The sequence below is a fragment of the Trachypithecus francoisi genome, unplaced genomic scaffold (genome assembly GCF_009764315.1).
Source record: "Trachypithecus francoisi isolate TF-2019V2 unplaced genomic scaffold, Tfra_2.0 Lachesis_group3, whole genome shotgun sequence".
In the NCBI taxonomy this organism is placed as follows: Eukaryota; Metazoa; Chordata; class Mammalia; order Primates; family Cercopithecidae; genus Trachypithecus; species Trachypithecus francoisi.
Window position 1 is genome coordinate 55,587,721 of NW_022681468.1, and position 17,823 is coordinate 55,605,543.

At 43.1% G+C, this 17,823-nt stretch overlaps 1 protein-coding gene and 1 long non-coding RNA gene across 2 annotated transcripts; both read right to left on the minus strand.

The window, feature by feature from the left end:
- Positions 1–60: 60 nt before the first annotated feature.
- Positions 61–15,683, minus strand: KLHDC2 (kelch domain containing 2). Its single transcript, XM_033188109.1, has 13 exons — positions 15,092–15,683; positions 12,049–12,128; positions 8,774–8,891; positions 5,449–5,564; positions 5,145–5,226; positions 4,900–4,983; positions 3,549–3,629; positions 3,418–3,476; positions 2,904–3,013; positions 2,436–2,508; positions 747–834; positions 608–660; positions 61–374 (listed from the first exon to the last, which is right to left on the minus strand). Exons 1-13 carry the CDS (start codon positions 15,242–15,244, stop codon positions 251–253), a joined length of 1,221 nt encoding a protein of 406 aa, XP_033044000.1. The 5' UTR covers positions 15,245–15,683; the 3' UTR covers positions 61–250.
- A 167-nt stretch (positions 15,684–15,850) lies between these two features.
- Positions 15,851–16,880, minus strand: LOC117069681. Its single transcript, XR_004431633.1, has 2 exons — positions 16,721–16,880; positions 15,851–16,225 (listed from the first exon to the last, which is right to left on the minus strand). It is a non-coding gene; the product is annotated as an uncharacterized LOC117069681 (long non-coding RNA).
- Between the last annotated feature and the right edge of the window lie 943 nt (positions 16,881–17,823).

Sequence of the window (17,823 nt, forward strand, 5' to 3'; positions counted from 1 at the left end):
ACCATTCTCCAGGGTAAAAAGCCCAACCATTACTTTTCTTTTACTTTAATAGAGGACAGCTACTGGTGTTAAATACATTTATTGTAAACTTTATAGACACAAAAATAGGTTCTCTAGGCCATTCACATGCACATTAAAACCAAAAGCTGCAAACTACAACAATGCATATAATTATACAAATGATGCCACTCTGTGATGTTTACAGGATTGCTGTCCATGCAAGGTGATCATAGGCATTATTTATGAAGCGTTAAGATCCAGAAGTGTTGTTACTGCCAAACCTCTGATTAACACTGTGAAGTAAGTGTTTTGGAAGGCAGTTCCATGAGTTGGCTAACATTTCTTTAAAGCAAATGACTGCTTCTAAGCTTAGCCTGAAAGTGGACAAGCAAAGAGAAGAGTAATTTCACTTTACTGTTTCGAAGTACATTCACTTGAAAAACTACATAAAACATCCCTCTTTCTTCAAAGATTTTCATAGGAACTGGTTATAGCAATGAAGTTTTATTATTGCCCTTAAATAATCCATAAACCTGGTTTTTTGAGAGTGCTAAGTCTTAGGAAACAATTTTAAATAATCTAAGTGCCAAGTACAAAGTTAACTTACCGTACAAGAGATTTTGGTTGAACTGAAAATATTAGTATTTCATTACTGTGTGCCTGAAACATAGGAAGAACACATTTAAAAGCAAATGCTTTTTTTTTGCAAGTAAGTTTCAGTAATGATATGAAGGTAGTGTACTTACAGCTCTGTGATGGACAAGTAGGTTGTTGGCACATCCACCAAAAACAATGACTTCTCCTTCATCACTGGCACAAGCTGTGTGCCATAACCTGCATTTAAAACAAAAACTTGAGTTTGAAGTCACCCAGAACGCCAGTTGGTCATTTGAGCTATGAAATAAAGACTAGAGATCTTAAGGTAGTTCAGACCAAAACATCATGGCGAGAAGTAAAATCTTTTTTTGTTTGTTTTAGAAGTAAAATCTTAAGAGAAAGCAGCAAAAGCAGATCAATCAATATCTATTTTATCTGGATATTATTTTATCTCTCTGGTCAGTTCTCATTTATGCAATGAGGAGTTTGAACTGAACGATCTGTTCTCTAGGTCTTTGTTAGCAATAAAAGTCGTATGGGAGCTGAGTGGTATATGCCTTCTTCCATAGGTAGGGCCAACTGGCCTTACACAGAACATCTGAGGGATGGTGAAAGCCCTGCTTGAGTAAACTATAAAGTCTCAGAAAGCCTGGTAGTTTTATGGAGAGATCATTTGTGCAAATGAAGTCTTACTGGCATGACTATACTTGGTTTAGAGGCTTGGGGAAAAAATGCAGGCTTTGAACACTAATTCTGACTGTATCATTTCTTTTAGCATTTTGTTTTGAGATTAACAAGAGAAAATTATCGGTGTTTAATAAGCTCTTCTTTTTGGATGATTTGATTTCTTAATCTTTGTTACACAGTGCTACTGCAAATCTAATGGACAGTTCTTGTTTTTTCCCTCTGTAGTGTTTTTTTTTTGAGACAGTCTCTCTCTGTCACCCAGGCTGGAGTACAGTGGTGCAATCTCAGCTCACTGCATCCTCTACCTCCTGAATAGCTGGGACTATAGGCATATGCTACCACACCTAGCTAAATTTTTCTATTTTTTGTATAGATGGGGTTTTGCCACGTTGCCCAAGCTGGTCTTGAACCCCTGGGTTCAAGCAATCTGCCTGCCTCAGCCTCCAAAAGTGCTGGGATTACAGCTGTAATCCTGCAATCCCACTGCACCTGGCCTCCCATGTGATTAAGGTTTAAAAATTGTACCCATTCCAGCACCTCTGCCCTTTTTATTTTTTTGGAGACAGAGTTTTGCTCTTTTTGCCCAAGCTGGAGTGCAATGGCACGATCTCAGCCCACTGCAACCTCTGCCTCCCTGGTTCAGGCAATTCTCCTGCCTCAGCCTCTCAAGTAGTTGGGATTACAGGCATGTGCCACCACGCCCAGCTAATTTTGTATTTTTAGTAGAGATGGGGTTTCACCATGTTGGCCAGGCTGGAACTCCTGACCTCAGGTGATCTGCCTGCCTCGGCCTCCCCAAGTGCTGGGATTACCCGTGTGAGCCACCACACCTGGCTGACCCTCATTTTTAATAAACTTAGATGCAGTTCAACTCATTGAAGTGAAAAGCTTGATTGTATATTTAAACTATGTGTCAATTTTATAATGGAAGGAAGAAGCAAAAATAAAATTCTAGCCCTATTCTTCATACACAGATGATGGAAAGGAGAGCATTTAATACTAGGATAACATTGGTTTTCTTTTCATTAAGAAGTATTTCAAACCTTAGTGAATGCTAAGATTTTTATAAATAAGAATGCTGGATATAATGCAGCCAAAACCTCAATTCTTACATCTTGTGCATATTCAGTATAAGAATTGCCTTTAAATACCTTGGTTTTTCAGTATATGGATGATTAAATTGTATCCATTCATTTTTACTGATGCAGTAAGTCCAGGCATCACCTGATTAAAGCAAAGAAAGAAGAGCTATGAAGTATATTAGTCTACCAATATGACATTGACATTTAAAGGGCACAGTTTTGGCAAGAAAGGTAATAAATCAGATCATGAGTAGATACAGAGAGTATATTTTCTTTTTTTTTTTTTCCCTGCAATTAACCAAGTAAGCCCTTTGCATGTTATAGCCCTTCAGCAGGGCTCTTAAGTGCTCCAGGTTCTTTACTGAGCAGAAGTATGCCATATAGTACAATTATAGCTATGTTACAGGATCAAAGTTAATTTCACACCTTCCAACCAACCCTATAAGCCCTCTTCGTAAGTCTCTAATAGACTCATTTTCAGCTATTGTATACAGATGATATATGATGATTTCGTTATCATATTTTTCAAGGACTTACTTAGTGGCTGTTTATCAGTGGTAAATCCTCCAAAGAGAAAAAGATGATCTGAAGAAACTGGCGTTAATGAGTGCCAAGATCGGCCAACTGGGCATATGCCTTGTGGAATTCTGAAAATAACAGCTAAGTTACAATATCTGCATTTAGAAGCAGCTACTGTATTTTTAAGTTTTCTTTTAAAATTTATATGTACATGTTATGGAAAAAGAGACCTTAAGTTTAAAAAGGCTTCTTGGTATAAACTACATGCTTTATACTGAAATATTTTCTTTGAAGATAGAATCAACTTCAGACCGTTTCTTTTCAACAAACACTGAGCACATGCTATGTACTAGGCACACAGTTACGGGAACTGGAAACAAAACTAAAATTCATTCCTTAAGGACCTAGTAATTATGTTTATTTAATTTCATAGTTACAGAAAAGTTAAGCAAGGACATTATATATCAATAGTAGGGAATATAGGGTAAAAACAATCTGAATTTTGGAAAAACTTATCTAAAGTGATACCTACAATTCATTCCACTCCCATGTATCCAGATTAAGATAGTGAAGATCATTCATTCTAGCATCCTAGAAAAGGATAATTAAGTTATCATTTTGAAGAATTCAAAAGCAAGTCATTGAAGTTGTTTAAATACTTACTCGATATCTGCCTCCAAACACAAAGCCTCTATTTCCAACAGTTGCACAGGCATGGGCAGCACGAGGTGAAGGTGCTTTACCCTATTAGAGTCACATAAGCAAGTCAGTACATAAGTGAACTTTTTATAAACAGAGGGAAGATACCAGAGTCTACTCTGGATATGGGATAAGAATATGTAAGGCACTTGAGCTTTTAAAAGTTGGAGTGTAGACTTACAGACAACAGCAGTACTACAAGCTGACTACCAAAACTTGGCATTTTAATTTTCTGTTTTTGAGATGTGCTACTGAATGGGCGGCTAACATAATAGGCTGCTTTATTTTTTCTCTTTTAAAATAAAGGCTGGCATATTATATAATATCTGTGTCAGAGGGAAAAGAAATATAATGTCTGTGTCAGAGGGAAAAGAAATCTAATATTTAAGTAATACAAGTTCCTATCTAGTGCAGTTATTTAATTACAGGTTGAGTGTCTGTAATCAGAAAATCCAAAATCTGAAATGCTCCAAAATCTGAAAATTTGAGTGCCAACATGATAAAGGAAATGCTCATTGGAGCATTTTGGATCTTTGGATTAGAGATGGCTATTAAGTATATAATACAAATATCCCAAAATCTGAAAAAAAATCGAACACTTCTACCATGTGAAATGTATTAGATAGGTTGGGCACGGTAGTACACGCCTGTAATCCCAGCACTTTGGGAGGCCGAGGCGGGCGGATCACGAGGTCAGGAGTTTGAGACCATCCTGGGGAATACGGTGAAACCCCGTCTCTACTGAAAATACAAAAAAATTAGCTGGGCGTGGTGGCAGGTGCCTGTAGTCCCACCTACTCGGGAGGCTGAGGCAGGAGAATGGCGTTAACCCGGAAGGGGGCGGAGCTTGCAGTGAGTGGAGAGCGCACCACTGCACTCCAGCCTGGGCAACAGAGGGAGACTCCGTCTCAAAAAAAAAAAAAAAAAAAAACAATTAGCTGGGCCTGGTGGCGGGTGCCTGTAATCCCAGGTACTCGGGAAGCTGAGGCAGGAGAATCGCTTGAACCTGGGAGGAGAACATTGCAGTGAGCGGAGATCCTGCCACTGCACTCCAGCCCAGGCGACAGTGTAAAACTGTCTCAAAAAAAAAAGTATTAAATAATAGATGCTGGGTTAGTCATTTCATACATTCATTAAACTTCTGTGTTCTAGATTCCTTGGAAATCATTAAAGTTATGGATCTTATCCCCGGAAAACAAGAATGAACTGTCACTTTTACAGTATCTTCCAACTCTGGTACACCCCTCTCCACACCCCAACCCTCCCCGTTGCCTCTTGAGTATCCTTAACAATTCATTATTCTTTAGTAACTCACAGTAGTTATAGGCTGGCTCCAGGTAAATGTTTCAGTATCTAAAATATGTACATGATCATTCCATCCTCTTGGATGACTTGAATTCTACAGAAAATAAGAATCTGAGTTATTTTACAAATGATATTTATAAAATTAGATGGCCTGCCTGATTACCAAAGAAGAGTGCACAAAACTTATTAGCAAACATAAAATGTATTATTTCAATATACTAAGGAGGCCATATGCAAATACAGAACTTCACTTACCCAAAAAGATGTTTCATCAAATTCAAAAGTTCCCAATACTTTATCTTCAGGCAAATATCCATACCCTCCAAAAAATATTAACCTGTTTGATGAAAAACCAAGACCCTAAAAATTCAAATACCCATAGGATAGGATACAAGCAATTTATCTTAAGTGCTGTGTTAAATGCTTTCATGTATTCTCAGTTAATCTTCATATGGGCCCTATGAGGTATGTTCTGTGCAAATGGTTACTGGTTAAGGATACTTGAATGGTAAACCACTTTATACATTAAAAACCCAAACCTGTAATGCCGCCAACTCACTTGTTTTTATATACCCAGACACCAAGTTTGTCCTTTGATGATGGAGGAATTCCTTGGCAATCAATTCTTTCCCATTGTAACACTCTGTCTATAGACCTTGAATCCAACATGTAGAACTGTCAGAAGCAATGGTTTCCGTTAGATTTGGTTATATGAAAGAAATTCAAGTTTAGCATTTAATTTTACTATGATTTATGATAAGAGTACCATCTAATTCAGTGCTACTGGAATTGTGACTGCAGACTGGCTGCCAGACTGCTCAGAGTCCAGATTAGGACTCTGTGACTGAATACTAATCTCCTAAGTCACTAAGCACACAGTTAGCTCGACTAATTTTTTTTTCATAGCCGCACTTTATTTTTTTTTATTTTTTATTTTTTTTATTTTTTTATTTTTATTTTTACTTTTTTTTTTTTTAAGAGACAGGGTCTCTCTTGCCCAGGCTCAAGTGCAGTGGCACAATCATAGATTACTATAATCTAAACTCCTGGGCTTAGTTATCTTCCCACCTTAGCTTCCCAAGTAGATGGACTACAGGCATGGACCACCATACCTGGCTAAGACAGCCATATATTTTCTTTTCCCATTTTTATTTTTTTATTTTTTATCTCAATAGGTTTTTGGGGAACAGGTGGTGTTTGGTTACGTGGGTAAGTTCTTTCGTGGTGATTTCTGAGATTTTGGTGCACTCATCACTCAAGCAGTGTACACTATACCCAATGTGTAGTCTTTTATCCCTCACCCACCTATCACCTTTTCCCTCTGAGTCTCCAAAGTCCATTGTATCATTCTTATGCCTTTGCATCCTCATAGCTTAGCTCCCACTTACGAGTGAGAACATATGGTGTTTGGTTTTCCATTCCTGAGTTACTTAGAATAATGGTCTCCATTTCCATCTAGGTTGCTGCAAATGCCATTATTTTGTTCCTTTTTATGGCAGAGTAGTATTCCCTGGTATATGTATGCACTACATTTTCTTTATCCACTTGTTTATTGGTGGGCATTGGGCTGGTTCCATATTTTTGCAATTGCAAAATTGTGCTGATAGCCATATTTATTTTGTTATTTTTTTGGGGGACAGAATCTCGCTCTGTCACCCAGGCTGGAGTGCAGTGGCATGATCTCGGCTCACTGCAATTTCTGCCTCCTGTAGCTAGGATTACAGGCATGCACCAATATGCCCAGGTAATTTTTGTATTTTTAGTAGAGACAGGTTTTTGTCATGTTGGCCAGGCTGGTCTCAAACTCCTGGCCTCAAGTGATGTGCCCACTTGGGCCTCCCAAAGTGCTGGATTGTAAGCATAAGCCACCACACCTGACCCTGATATAGGGACTCTGAATTGTAGTTATTTAATTTATGGGTATCAGAATGGTATTACCCAAAAAAATTAGGTTTAGTAATTTTACCTTTAAATTCAATTTAACAAATATGTATTTGGTGCCTCTTTAAGATTAAGGAGTTAATTGAGTTAATCTTTAAGATTAAAGAGATTAAGGATCAATACTTAAATTAATTAGCTTAAATTAATTAACTTAAATTAAGGATCTTTCCTTTAAAGGGTTCATATCCAGGCAACTGACTATATCTGACCACAATATATGTATTTCTTCTCTAAGACACTCAAGCTTCCACTGAGTCAAACTTAAAACACACAACCCTAGCCACTCGACATACTGTCACTGTTTCTGTAACTACCTCCATAAAACCACAGCTTGTCTCCTTGTCCATAAAACCTTGTCCATAAAACCACAGCTTGTCCCAAGTTTTTAAGTTGTGTCAGTTATTGTTCTCCCCCTTGGCTCTGAAATATATATGGCTCAATGATAGCCTATAGATGTGCCTCACAGAATCAGGCATAGAACTCTTTCCTCAAGCAAAATAACACAGCAAAAGCCCAATGTATACAAACAAAAGTGGAGCTATGCATGTTAAAACGGAGGAGGAAGGGGCAGCTTGGAGCCTACCTAACACCATATGCTCCTCCCACAGGTGTCCCAAGGCATCTCAAATCCCTAAAGTTTCTAGGAACATAGTTTGAAACCATCTCAGCCACATGTTCCATCCAATTGGAATTTCGATAATTAAGACATTTGCTGCTGGGCGCGGTGGCTTACGTCTGTAATCCCAGCACTTCGGGAGGTCGAAGCAGGTGGATCACCTGAGGTCAGGAGTTCAATACCAGCCTGGCCAGCATGGTGAACCCCTGTCTCTACTAACAATACAAAAAAATTAGCCGGGCGTGGTGATGCATGCCCGTAATCCCAGCTACTCAGGAGGCTGAGGTACAAGAATCACTTGAACCTGGGAGGCGGAGGTTGCAGTGAGCCAAGACTGTGCCACTGCACTCCAGCCTGGGTGACAGAGCGACTCTGTCCCCACCCCACCCCAAAAAAAGACATTTGCTTATACCTCTTTATCTTGGCTACTCCTTCCAGTTTTATTATTCAGTTCAAGCATCACCTCTTCAGTCAAGATTTTCCTTGTTCTGTTCCCTCATCCCACCAAACACAATGTCAAAGACTTTTTCAGATTCAACAATACTTACTGAGTTATTTTCTATATGCCAGGTGCTGTGTATCTCTCTAGCAGATGCTACTGCAGTGATTTACTTACTATATGTGTCCCTTCTAGAATGAGTTCCAAGAGGTGAGAACTGTATCATTCTTCTGTCTCCAGTGTCCAGCCAAGTGCTCAGCATATAAAGTGCTTACTAAGTTGCCAACTTAGTAGACTCCTATCGATTCATTTATTTGGCAACTCAATAAGCACTAATACATGGCATATGTATCTTTTCTGATTGACTTAATCTGTCTCTTATTGGTCTGAAAGAGAAGAAGTGATGTCTTTTTCCTACTTGGAACAAAATACGGCAAAGTCTGAACAGCAGTATCTTTGGCACCACTTTATAGGAATGTTAACACGTAGTTTTGTCAGTTTTAATTTATCCTTATGGCTTTCTGACTGGTTGGCCTGCTCATTTTTACCCTTCCCTCCATTACATCTTGTCTTTGTCTGCAATTTTATTACTAATGTTCATCTGACATTTAAGGGTTCTAAGAGAACAAGTAGCTGCAAAAAGCACAAAGAAAAATCACTCAGGAAGTTACTGCACACAAGTTACCAGCAAAAGTTGATTTTACATAATGCCTAGGTAAATATAGATTGGCAAACAAAATACTAAAATGCACATTCATATCATAATAAAGTACAAATCATTTTTAACTGGGACACAAATAAGTCTTGGGTTAGCCTTAGAAATCTGCAGTTGTTTGAAAGATAGTAAGAATAAAAATGCCTCCAGCCATAATCCTTAGAAACACTAACCTTATTGGTATTGCCTCTTGAATGGTGTCCTCCAAACAAGTACAGCACCCTGTCTACACACACAGCACAGCTTCCTGACATAGAAGGAGGAACATCACCTTCAGTGTTGATTTTTTTCCTAAGGGGGAATAAATTAAATGTAAGTTAAAGGGAAAAAATGCAAAAGTCAATTTTTTTCTACTTATATCCTCACAATAAAGGAATGAGAAGGCAGAGTAGACAGTGAGTGCCTCTAGGGTCTCTTCTAGGTCTAAACTTAGTTCAAGGAATGTGTTTTTCCCTCTTTACCTATTCCACAGACAGTGCCAGCTGGCCCCATTGTACAGGCATAATGAGAGATTCTGAAAGCCTAAGTCATATTTTATTATTCTAGGAGCATACCATTTTATGTTTCTCAGACTAAATTGTTTGCTATTTATTTACATGGCCATAAGTTGTTTTGTTTTTGAGTGGGCCAGGAGCCCAGAAGGAAAACCTCAACATTCCCAGTCCTGATAGATTCAGTGTTTTTTCTTCAGTCACCTTTTAGCTGTTCATATGCATCAGATTCAGTCCTTTATGTAACACTACAAAAAAGTAGTGCCATGTGCCAGGCATTCTGAGTATGTATTTTTATGTATTTGTATGTATTAACTCATTCTGAATCTAAAAATTGATCTGAATCAACCTAAGGAATCTAATATTTAAAATTCTAACAGTATACTCAAGGTCTTCTGCTAAAACTGTCAGATATAATAATATTTATCTTTGCTAAACTTAAAGTTTAAGAAGGTTCACTTTTTAAAAAGTTACTATTTTTGGCTGGGCACGGTGGCTCACGCCTATAATCGCAGCACTTTGGGAGGCCACAGCAGGTGGATCACAAGGTCAAGAAATCGAGACTATCCTGGTTAACATGGTGAAACCCCATCTCTACTAAAAATACAAAAAATTAGCCGGGCGTTGTGGCACGTGCCTGTAGTCCCAGCTACTAGGGAGGCTGAGGCAGGAGAATGGTGTGAACCCAGGAGGCGAAGCTTGCAGTGAGCCGAGATTGCGCCACTGCACTCCAGCCTGGGCGACAGAGTGAGACTCTGTCTCAAACAAACAAAAAAAAAAGTTATTAATTTTAAATAGAAACAGGGTCTCACTGTGTTGCTCATGCTGGTCTTGAAATCCTGGGCTGAAGTGATCCTCCCACTTCAGCCTCCCAAAGTGCTAGGATTACAGGTGTGAGCCACCACACTTGACCTTAAAAATTATTTTTTAAAACATGTAGCATTCCGCTTTTAAGAGAATTATAAATTCCCAATTCTCTAGAAAAGGATTAAGAAACAGCTTCATATTAACAACAATTTGTTATATACAGAAATACTCATGACTTATTTTTAGTTTGTAACTTTTTTTTTGAGATGGAGTCTTTTTGTCGCCCAGGCTGGAGTGCAATGGCACTATCTCCGCTCACTGCAAGTTCCACCCCCTGGGTTCACGTCATTCTCCTGCCTCAGCCTCCCGAGTAGCTGGGACTACAGGTGCCCGCCACCACGCCCAGCTAATTTTTTCATATTTTTAGTAGAGACGGGGTTTCACAGTGTTCGCCAGGATGGTCTTGATCTCCTGACCTCGTGATCCACCTGCCTCGGCCTCCCAAAGTGTTGGGATTACAGGCGTGAGCCACCGTGCCCGACCTAGTTTGTAACTCTTAAACTTTTTTGTTTTTTGAGATGGAGTCTCACTGTATCACCGAGGCTGGAGTACAATGCGTGATCTTGGTTCACTGCAGCCTCTGCCTCCCGGGTTCAAGTGATTCTCCTGCCTCAGCCTCCCTAGTAGCTGGGATTACAGGCACCTGCCATCATGCCTGGCTAATTTTTGTAGAGACGGGGTTTCACCATGTTGGCCAGGCTGGTCTTGAACTCCTGACCTAAGGTGATCTGCCTGCCTCAGCCTCCCAAAGTGCTGGGATTACAGGCATGAGCCACAGCATCCAGCCTCTTAAGTGGGACTTCTATGGTAATTTTGAGATCTATAGTAAGTAAAATATTTAAAGCACAAAGTTCTCACAAAGCACACCATGGGGAAAACTACTTTGTAAATCCCCAACCATGGCTAACCCAGCATTTTGAGAAACACCTAAATTCTACCAGGGACATGCTCTTGACTACTACTATTATGAAACTGGCAAAAGATCATTTCAGATTATCTCCAGTTTACAAAAAGGGCAAACTGGAGGTCATTTTGGTTTTTAAACAGAACAACACTATTTTTAAAAAGATTTGCGCCGGGCGCGGTGGCTCACGCCTGTAATCCTAGCACTTTGGGAGGCCGAGACGGGCGGATCACAAGGTCAGGAGATTGAGACCATCCTAACACGGTGAAATCCCGTCTCTACTAAAAATTAGAAAAAACTAGCCGGGCGAGGTGGCGGGTGCCTGTAGTCCCAGCTACTCGGGAGGCTGAGGCAGGAGAATGGCATGAACGCGGGAGGCGGAGCTTGCAGTGAGCTGAGATCTGGCCACTGCACTCCAACCTGGGCGACAGAGCTAGACTCCGTCTCAAAAAAAAAAAAAGAAAAAGATTTGCATGCAAATTTTGAGAGCTCATTAAAATAGAATACCACCTTTATTTTTAGCAGATAAAATTCTATACAATCTAAAATCTAACAACCATTTAAAATCCTTTCCTTATTCAAGATAGAAGACTTAGTATCTTGAAAAAAATGGAACATTATCTTTCCATTCTAGATCTGAAGCCTCTACATCTATTTTAAATATTACTATGATACTTGGGATAGAAATTTATTCTAAGTTATCAGAAGTATCTAGTAACTACAGAACAGGTGCTAAATTAAGCTTAGCAGCTAAGCTAAAGTAGCAGAACGGTGTTTTTAGAATATATAAATAGCTTAAAATGGGTTTTACATTTTTTTCTTTGCAGCCACATCTGATTTTTTTGTTTGTTTGTTTTTGGAGACAGTTTTGCTCTGTCACCCAGGCTGGAGTGCAGTGGTGCGATCTCGACTCACTGCCACCTCTGCCTCCGGGGTTCAAGCGATTCTCCCACCTCAGCCTGCCAAGTACCTGCAATTACATGTGCATGCCACCATGCCTGGCTAATTTTTGTATTTTTAGTAGAGATGGGGTTTCACCATGTTGCCCAGGCTGGTGTTGAACTCCTGACCTCAAGTGATCCGCCCGCGTCAGCCTCCCAAAGTGCTGGGATTATAGGCGTAAGCCAGCCACCGTGCCCAGCCCTTATCTGAATTTTTTAGTCCCCCTTATAATATCCACATTTACCATCTTCCAGTCTCCATGTTGTAGATCCATAGTTCTTCTCTAGGCAGATAAAAGTCATATAATCCTCTGACTTGATTACTCTAAGAATAAAAAAAATATAAAAACTGATATTTTAAAGAGGCACTACTATATTTTTTACATCGATCTTGAGATACTAATTTGATGAAAACATACATAGGTATTATAGTACACAATCCCCCCAACCCATGCCACACACTCAAGGTAAAGCTCAATATAGATAGCTCTTAATTCAGAATTTTGATACAGCAGTTGCAATAGGGCAAGAAGAGATCTCTGAGAACTTTTTTTTTGAATCCAAGTCTCTATCGCTCAGGATGGAGTGCAGTGGCGCGATCTCTGCTGGCTCACTGCAACATCCACCTCCTGGGTTCAAGCAATTCTCATGCCTCAGCCTCCTGAGTAGCTGGGACTACAGATAGTAGCTCGCCATCACGCCTGGCTAATTTTTGTATTTTTAGTAGAGACAGGGTTTCACCATGTTGGCCAGGCTGGTCTCAAACTCCCGACCTCTAGCAATCCACCCACCTCAGCCTCCCAAAGTGCTGGGATTACAGGCTGTGAGCCATTGTGCCCAGCCAAGAGATCTCTGGGAACTCTCTAAGGCAGCTTTATCCTGAACAGAACCATGCACCAAATTTCAGCTGGGAGACTTCAGGAGACTACCCATGCCATCGTCAGCAGGCTGTTACTGAAAGTGCCTGATCCACACTGATCCACACTAACACGATGTGTGGTTTTCTAGGCATGCCTTCCTTTCACCTATTCATTGCTAAGCAGGAACAGAGAGGGCAGAACTGCAAATATGCAAAATATTAAATCCTCATGCAGAATTTTAAGTTCTTTGTTCTGCTCCATTTCCCTTTAGGTATTAATTCCTAACAGACTGAGCCTACCATATGCCAGAGCTGAAAGCTATCCATGGATTACTTTATGTAATCCTTACAACCCTAAAAAATAGCTGATTTTATGAGAAAATGAGTTTAGAGTTTAAGTAATTTGCCCAAGGTTATTTATGAAGTAATGGTGGCGCCAGGATTCTATCCTTTCCCTGAACTTTAACAACTGCCTGACATTCCCAGCCTTTGACCCTCCCTAGCCACTTTCGGAACAATGTTGATACAGTAAATGACTGCGGCTAGCCAAAAATGGGTGTCAAAGTCCAGCAAGCTTGAATATTAAACATACAGAAACGGAACAGTTGACCACGTAAACACTTCTTTTTCCACCCCACCAGTGATGAAGGGAAAGGCTGGAAGTGGGCTGACCCAGACGTGACCAGCCTGTCTTGGGGAGGAAAACTGCCTACTATGTAGGAAGCCAAGGTATTGCCTTTGAAACAGTCTCCACGGGCTTCTGTGCCTACCCTCAGGGTTCCAGCCACCAGCCATAAATGGGGAGGGCAGTCTGTTTCAGAACCATCCAATTCAGTGATTGTGCTGCTTCTCCCTGAATCAGTCCCAATCATCCAGGCCTTTTAAAATCCACCACAAGAAATACTGCACATTGAGAATCCTCCCCTGCCCCACTCCCAAAGTCTCATTCTTTCATGCTGTCATTTTAAAAATACAATTATGAATTAGGTAGCTTAGACAGAAGTGTAATTGACAGGTTTCTCCAGGGGAATTAATTTACATTTTTATAAGGGTGACTACATGCTTGGCCCCCTTCTTGCAATTCCCTACCCCTTTCTAAAGTATTTTTGAGACAGTTTCCTTCTTGTTGCCCAGGCTGGAGTGCAATGGCGCCGTCTCAGCTCACTGCAACCTCCGCTTCCCGGGTTCAAGTAAGTGATTCTCCTGCCTCCGCCTCCCAAGTCGCCAGGATTAGGGCGCCCATCACCACGCACGGCTAATTTTATTGTATTTTTAGTAGAGACGGAGTTTCACCATGTTGGCGCGACTGGTCTCCAGCTCCTGACTTCAGGTGATCCACCTACCTTGGCCTCCCAAAGTGCTAGGATTACAGGCGTGAGCCACCGCGCCCAGACCCCTTTTTTCTAACCACATTCATTGGAGACTGGGAAAAACACTGCAGATTAATTAGGAATGGCAAAAAATTACTTCTCCAGTTAAACCAAATTAAAGTATCAGGACAGCTATCTTTGAAAGCTGTCTCAAAAATGGTCAACTATGATCAAGTCAACTGTACCATAAGCTAAAAGCAATCACAAGGCACGGGCATAGGGAGGGCGGACAACATTTTCAAGACCAAAGAGGAATTTTGAGGTAGGAGTGGATCAGAGCCACCCCAGCAAATAAACTTCTAGATTTCCGAGGTAGCAGGGTAAACAAGGGCAACTGGCTTTAAACTGCTAACTAATCACGTTGTTTATAGCCAGGGGATCGGAGAGTCAAAGAGCTGCACTCTGTGTTCATTTGATGCTGGGGATTTTTTGGTTACTGGTGGAGCTTTTCCATTATCTTTAATACGGGTGTTTGCTGAAAAACTTCAACCCAACTGAAGCCAGAAGAAAAACAGTCCTGAGAGGTTCAAACAATAGTATGATGGCCATTTGCACAGGCGGGAAGGCTGAATAAGATGATTCCTGTAACCTTTTGGAATTCCTGTTTTCCTACACCTCGGACTCCCCGTTAAGTGGGCAGCGGTTCCCAGCTCCAGAGGGTAAAGTCCTCGTAGGCCGTCCTGATAACGCGTCTGAGTGATATCACACACCGTCACCTTACACACCCCAACCCTTCCGAATGCACCGCCCAAGCAACATTAACAGGGCCTTCCCCGGAATAACGCTCCAATGGCAACAACGGGGGTGGGAGTGAGTTGGCTTTGTGAGCACCATGTTGACGTGACAGCAGCGCTGGAGGTTCGAGACGGGCTGGGGGATTCGAGAGAAGGAAGATTCCCGCGCGCAAGAAAAACCAACCAACGGGCAGAGTCTGAGGTGGGGCGCGCGACGGAGGCGGGGAGCGCCCTTGGCGGGCCGCTCTGGCCTCCCCGCCTGGCCGCGAACCCAGACCCAAGTCACAGCCGAGCGACGTCTGCCGCGGCCGGGCCACTCACTGACCTTGTAGCCGCCCCAGACGAACATGTGGCGCCCGTCGCTGACGGCTACGTGGCCGCTGCGCTCGGCAGGGCAGGCGAGCTCCATGGACTCATAGCTCTCGAAGGCTGGCCCCGGCAAGTCGTCCGCCCGCATATCCTCGTTGCCATCAGCCATCTTGAGGCTGCACTTTTGCTCACCAGGAATGCCCACACCCGCGAGGGGCCAAAGAAACAAAGGAAAAGGAGAGAAATGCACAGTGGCGCGCGGCAAGGAAAAGGCGGCGGCGAAAGGGACGGCGTTAAGGCCTCTTTGCCGCCTGTGCTCGCGTTTACCAGCCTCCTCGGCCGAAGACGGCTCTCCGCCGCCGCCGGGGCACGCCTGCAGACAGCGGGGCCGCGAGCGGAGCCAGGCGGCGGCGGCGCGGGCCCGGGACCCGGAGCACGGCGGGGAAGAGATCCGCGTCGGGCCGGCTCCCTCTTGCAGCCCGTCCGCCCCGCCTCCTGCAGCCCACGGCCTTGTTTACGCCGCGACCGGAAGCCGCCCGTTCCGCTGACGCCGCCCGCCGAGCTCCGGAAGCGAGGCTGCTGCTCAGCGCCCCCAGCGCCGAGTCCTCCCGCGCCACAGCTTACGGCCTGGGCACCGCAGCTCTGTGGGGTCCGGCGACTTCCAGTTGCGCTTCGAGTCTCCTTTAGCCGAGGGAACCACAGGGATAATGCCCTGAATCGGTCCCTGAAAGCTGCTGAATTTTAGCCGATTGCTGCAAATTTTTTTTTTCTTCCCGAGAATTTCGTTTGATTGAGGGATGATCTCAGAGGGTTCACAGCCCTGGCAGGGGTACCAGAATTGCTCCACTAGCAAGTTTCTGGTCTCGCCTTAGAGTCGATGCAGGCCCTGCTGTCCTGCGGGCGCGAGGGCAGGCGCTCAGCTCTCTCGCGGGGCCCCGCCCGATCCCCGGCGGCCTCTCCCGAGCTCCCGCCGCCCCTGCCGGCGCCGCCTCTGCAGGAATCTGTCGTTGCCGCCGCCGCCGCCGCCGCCGCCAGCCGGGCAGCAGAGTTGGCTTGAAAAGCGTTTCCGAAGCCGTAACCACCCTTTTCTTCAGAGAGGAAGGCGGATCCTTTTCACGCACACACAGCTTTCTTTTGTTTTATATGATACCTTTCAATTGGGCCAAAAGAAAATTACGAGTTACCGTACTTGATACCTCACTTGTAAAACAGGGTGGGACAAAAATACACCTTAAATTCCTGATCTCACAGTGCCTCTAGAATTTATCGTGTTTGGTAGGAGGGGCGTGCTTCATTATCTCCATTTCCTTCATCTTCTGGTTGGGAGCGCTCCCATAGAAAAGGAATACTTTGAACAATGAAAGCCTTTTTTAAAAAAATTATTAAAATGATTATAGCCTGACACTCCTCCCCTAGTGGACCAGTGTGTTTACTTGAAATCAAGAACTTGAAAGTTACTTAAGAGGATTAATTAAAGCCTTCAACAAGGAAGCAAATCACCTTGAGGCTGTTAATACCTTATCTGCCACCCACCCTGGTTGGTGCCCTCATCTGTCTGGCTCACAGGATTCTTGCAGCAGTGCCTTCTCCCAGTGCAATTATGGTCACTAGACTTTGCAATTATCGAAGTTCGTTGTGAACCAACCTTGTGAATCTGATCAAGTCACTTGAAAACCTTGTGCTGGCTCCCGTCGTCCTTAGTAGAATCCAAAATTCAAATCTCGGCTGGGCGCGGTGGCTCACGCCTGTAATCCCAACACTTTGGGAGGCCGAGGCAGGCGGATCACCTGAGGTCAGGAGTTCGAGACCAGTCTGGCCAACATGGCGAAACCCCTTCTCTACTAAAAATACAAAAAAATTATGCAGGCGGGGTGGCCGGTGCCTGTAATCCCAGTTACTTGGGAGGCTGAGGCAGGAGAAACTCTTGAAGCCTGGAGGCGGAGGTTACCGTGAACCGAGAGGGCACCATTGCACTCCAGACTGGGCAACAAGAATGAAACTCCGTCTTAATAATAATAATAATAATTCATATCACAGTGCTGTGCAAGAAGACCCAGCATGGTCCAGCTCCAGCTTGCCTTTCCAGCTTCAATTCCTGGCTGTGTCCCCCTTCCAGCTACAGCTACATTACCCTTCTTGTTTTTGTATTTGAGAGAAGTCTCGCTCTTGTCCCCCAGGCTTGAGTGCAATGGCTCGATCTCGCTCACTGCAACCTCCGCCTCCCGGGTCCAAATGATTCTCCTGCCTCTGCCTCCCAAGTAGCTGGGATTACAGGTGTCCGCCACCACTCCCGGCTAATTTTTGTATTTTTAGTGGAGATGGGGTTTCGCCATTTTGGCCCGGCTGGTCTCGAACTCCTGACCTCAAGTGATCCTCCCACCTCGGCCTCCCAAAGTGCTGGAATTACAGGTGTGGGTCACTGCACTTGGCCATGACTTATTCTTCACCTCTCAATTCAGTTGGAACTTCCTTGGGGAAACCTTTCTGGATGCCCCAGTCTACTTTTAGGTTCCCTATTAGATGGTGTTAGCATCCTTGGTACTTCTCTATACCACTTATTAAAACCATCATGTAATTACTTGTCTATTGTTAGTTTCCCGTTAGATTCTAAGCTTGAAGTATGAGCTTAACTTCAGTGGCCTCTTGCTGCATGTTGCAAAACCACCTTCTGTCAAAGATATGAGAAGTTTGCTTTTCCTCTGAATACAGCTAATCAGCTAACACAGTCACCTTATCAGGTGAATCTAG

Excerpts from the sequence above, each read along its gene's own strand:
- KLHDC2 (XM_033188109.1), bottom strand. The coding sequence starts at position 15,244 with ATGGCTGATGGCAACGAGGATATGCGGGCGGACGACTTGCCGGGGCCA. Across the intron at positions 4,984-5,144 it reads TTGATGAAACATCTTTTTGG|AATTCAAGTCATCCAAGAGG; the intron begins GTAAGTGAAGTT and ends TATTTTCTGTAG. Across the intron at positions 2,509-2,903 it reads CACTGATAAACAGCCACTAA|GTGATGCCTGGACTTACTGC; the intron begins GTAAGTCCTTGA and ends TGCTTTAATCAG.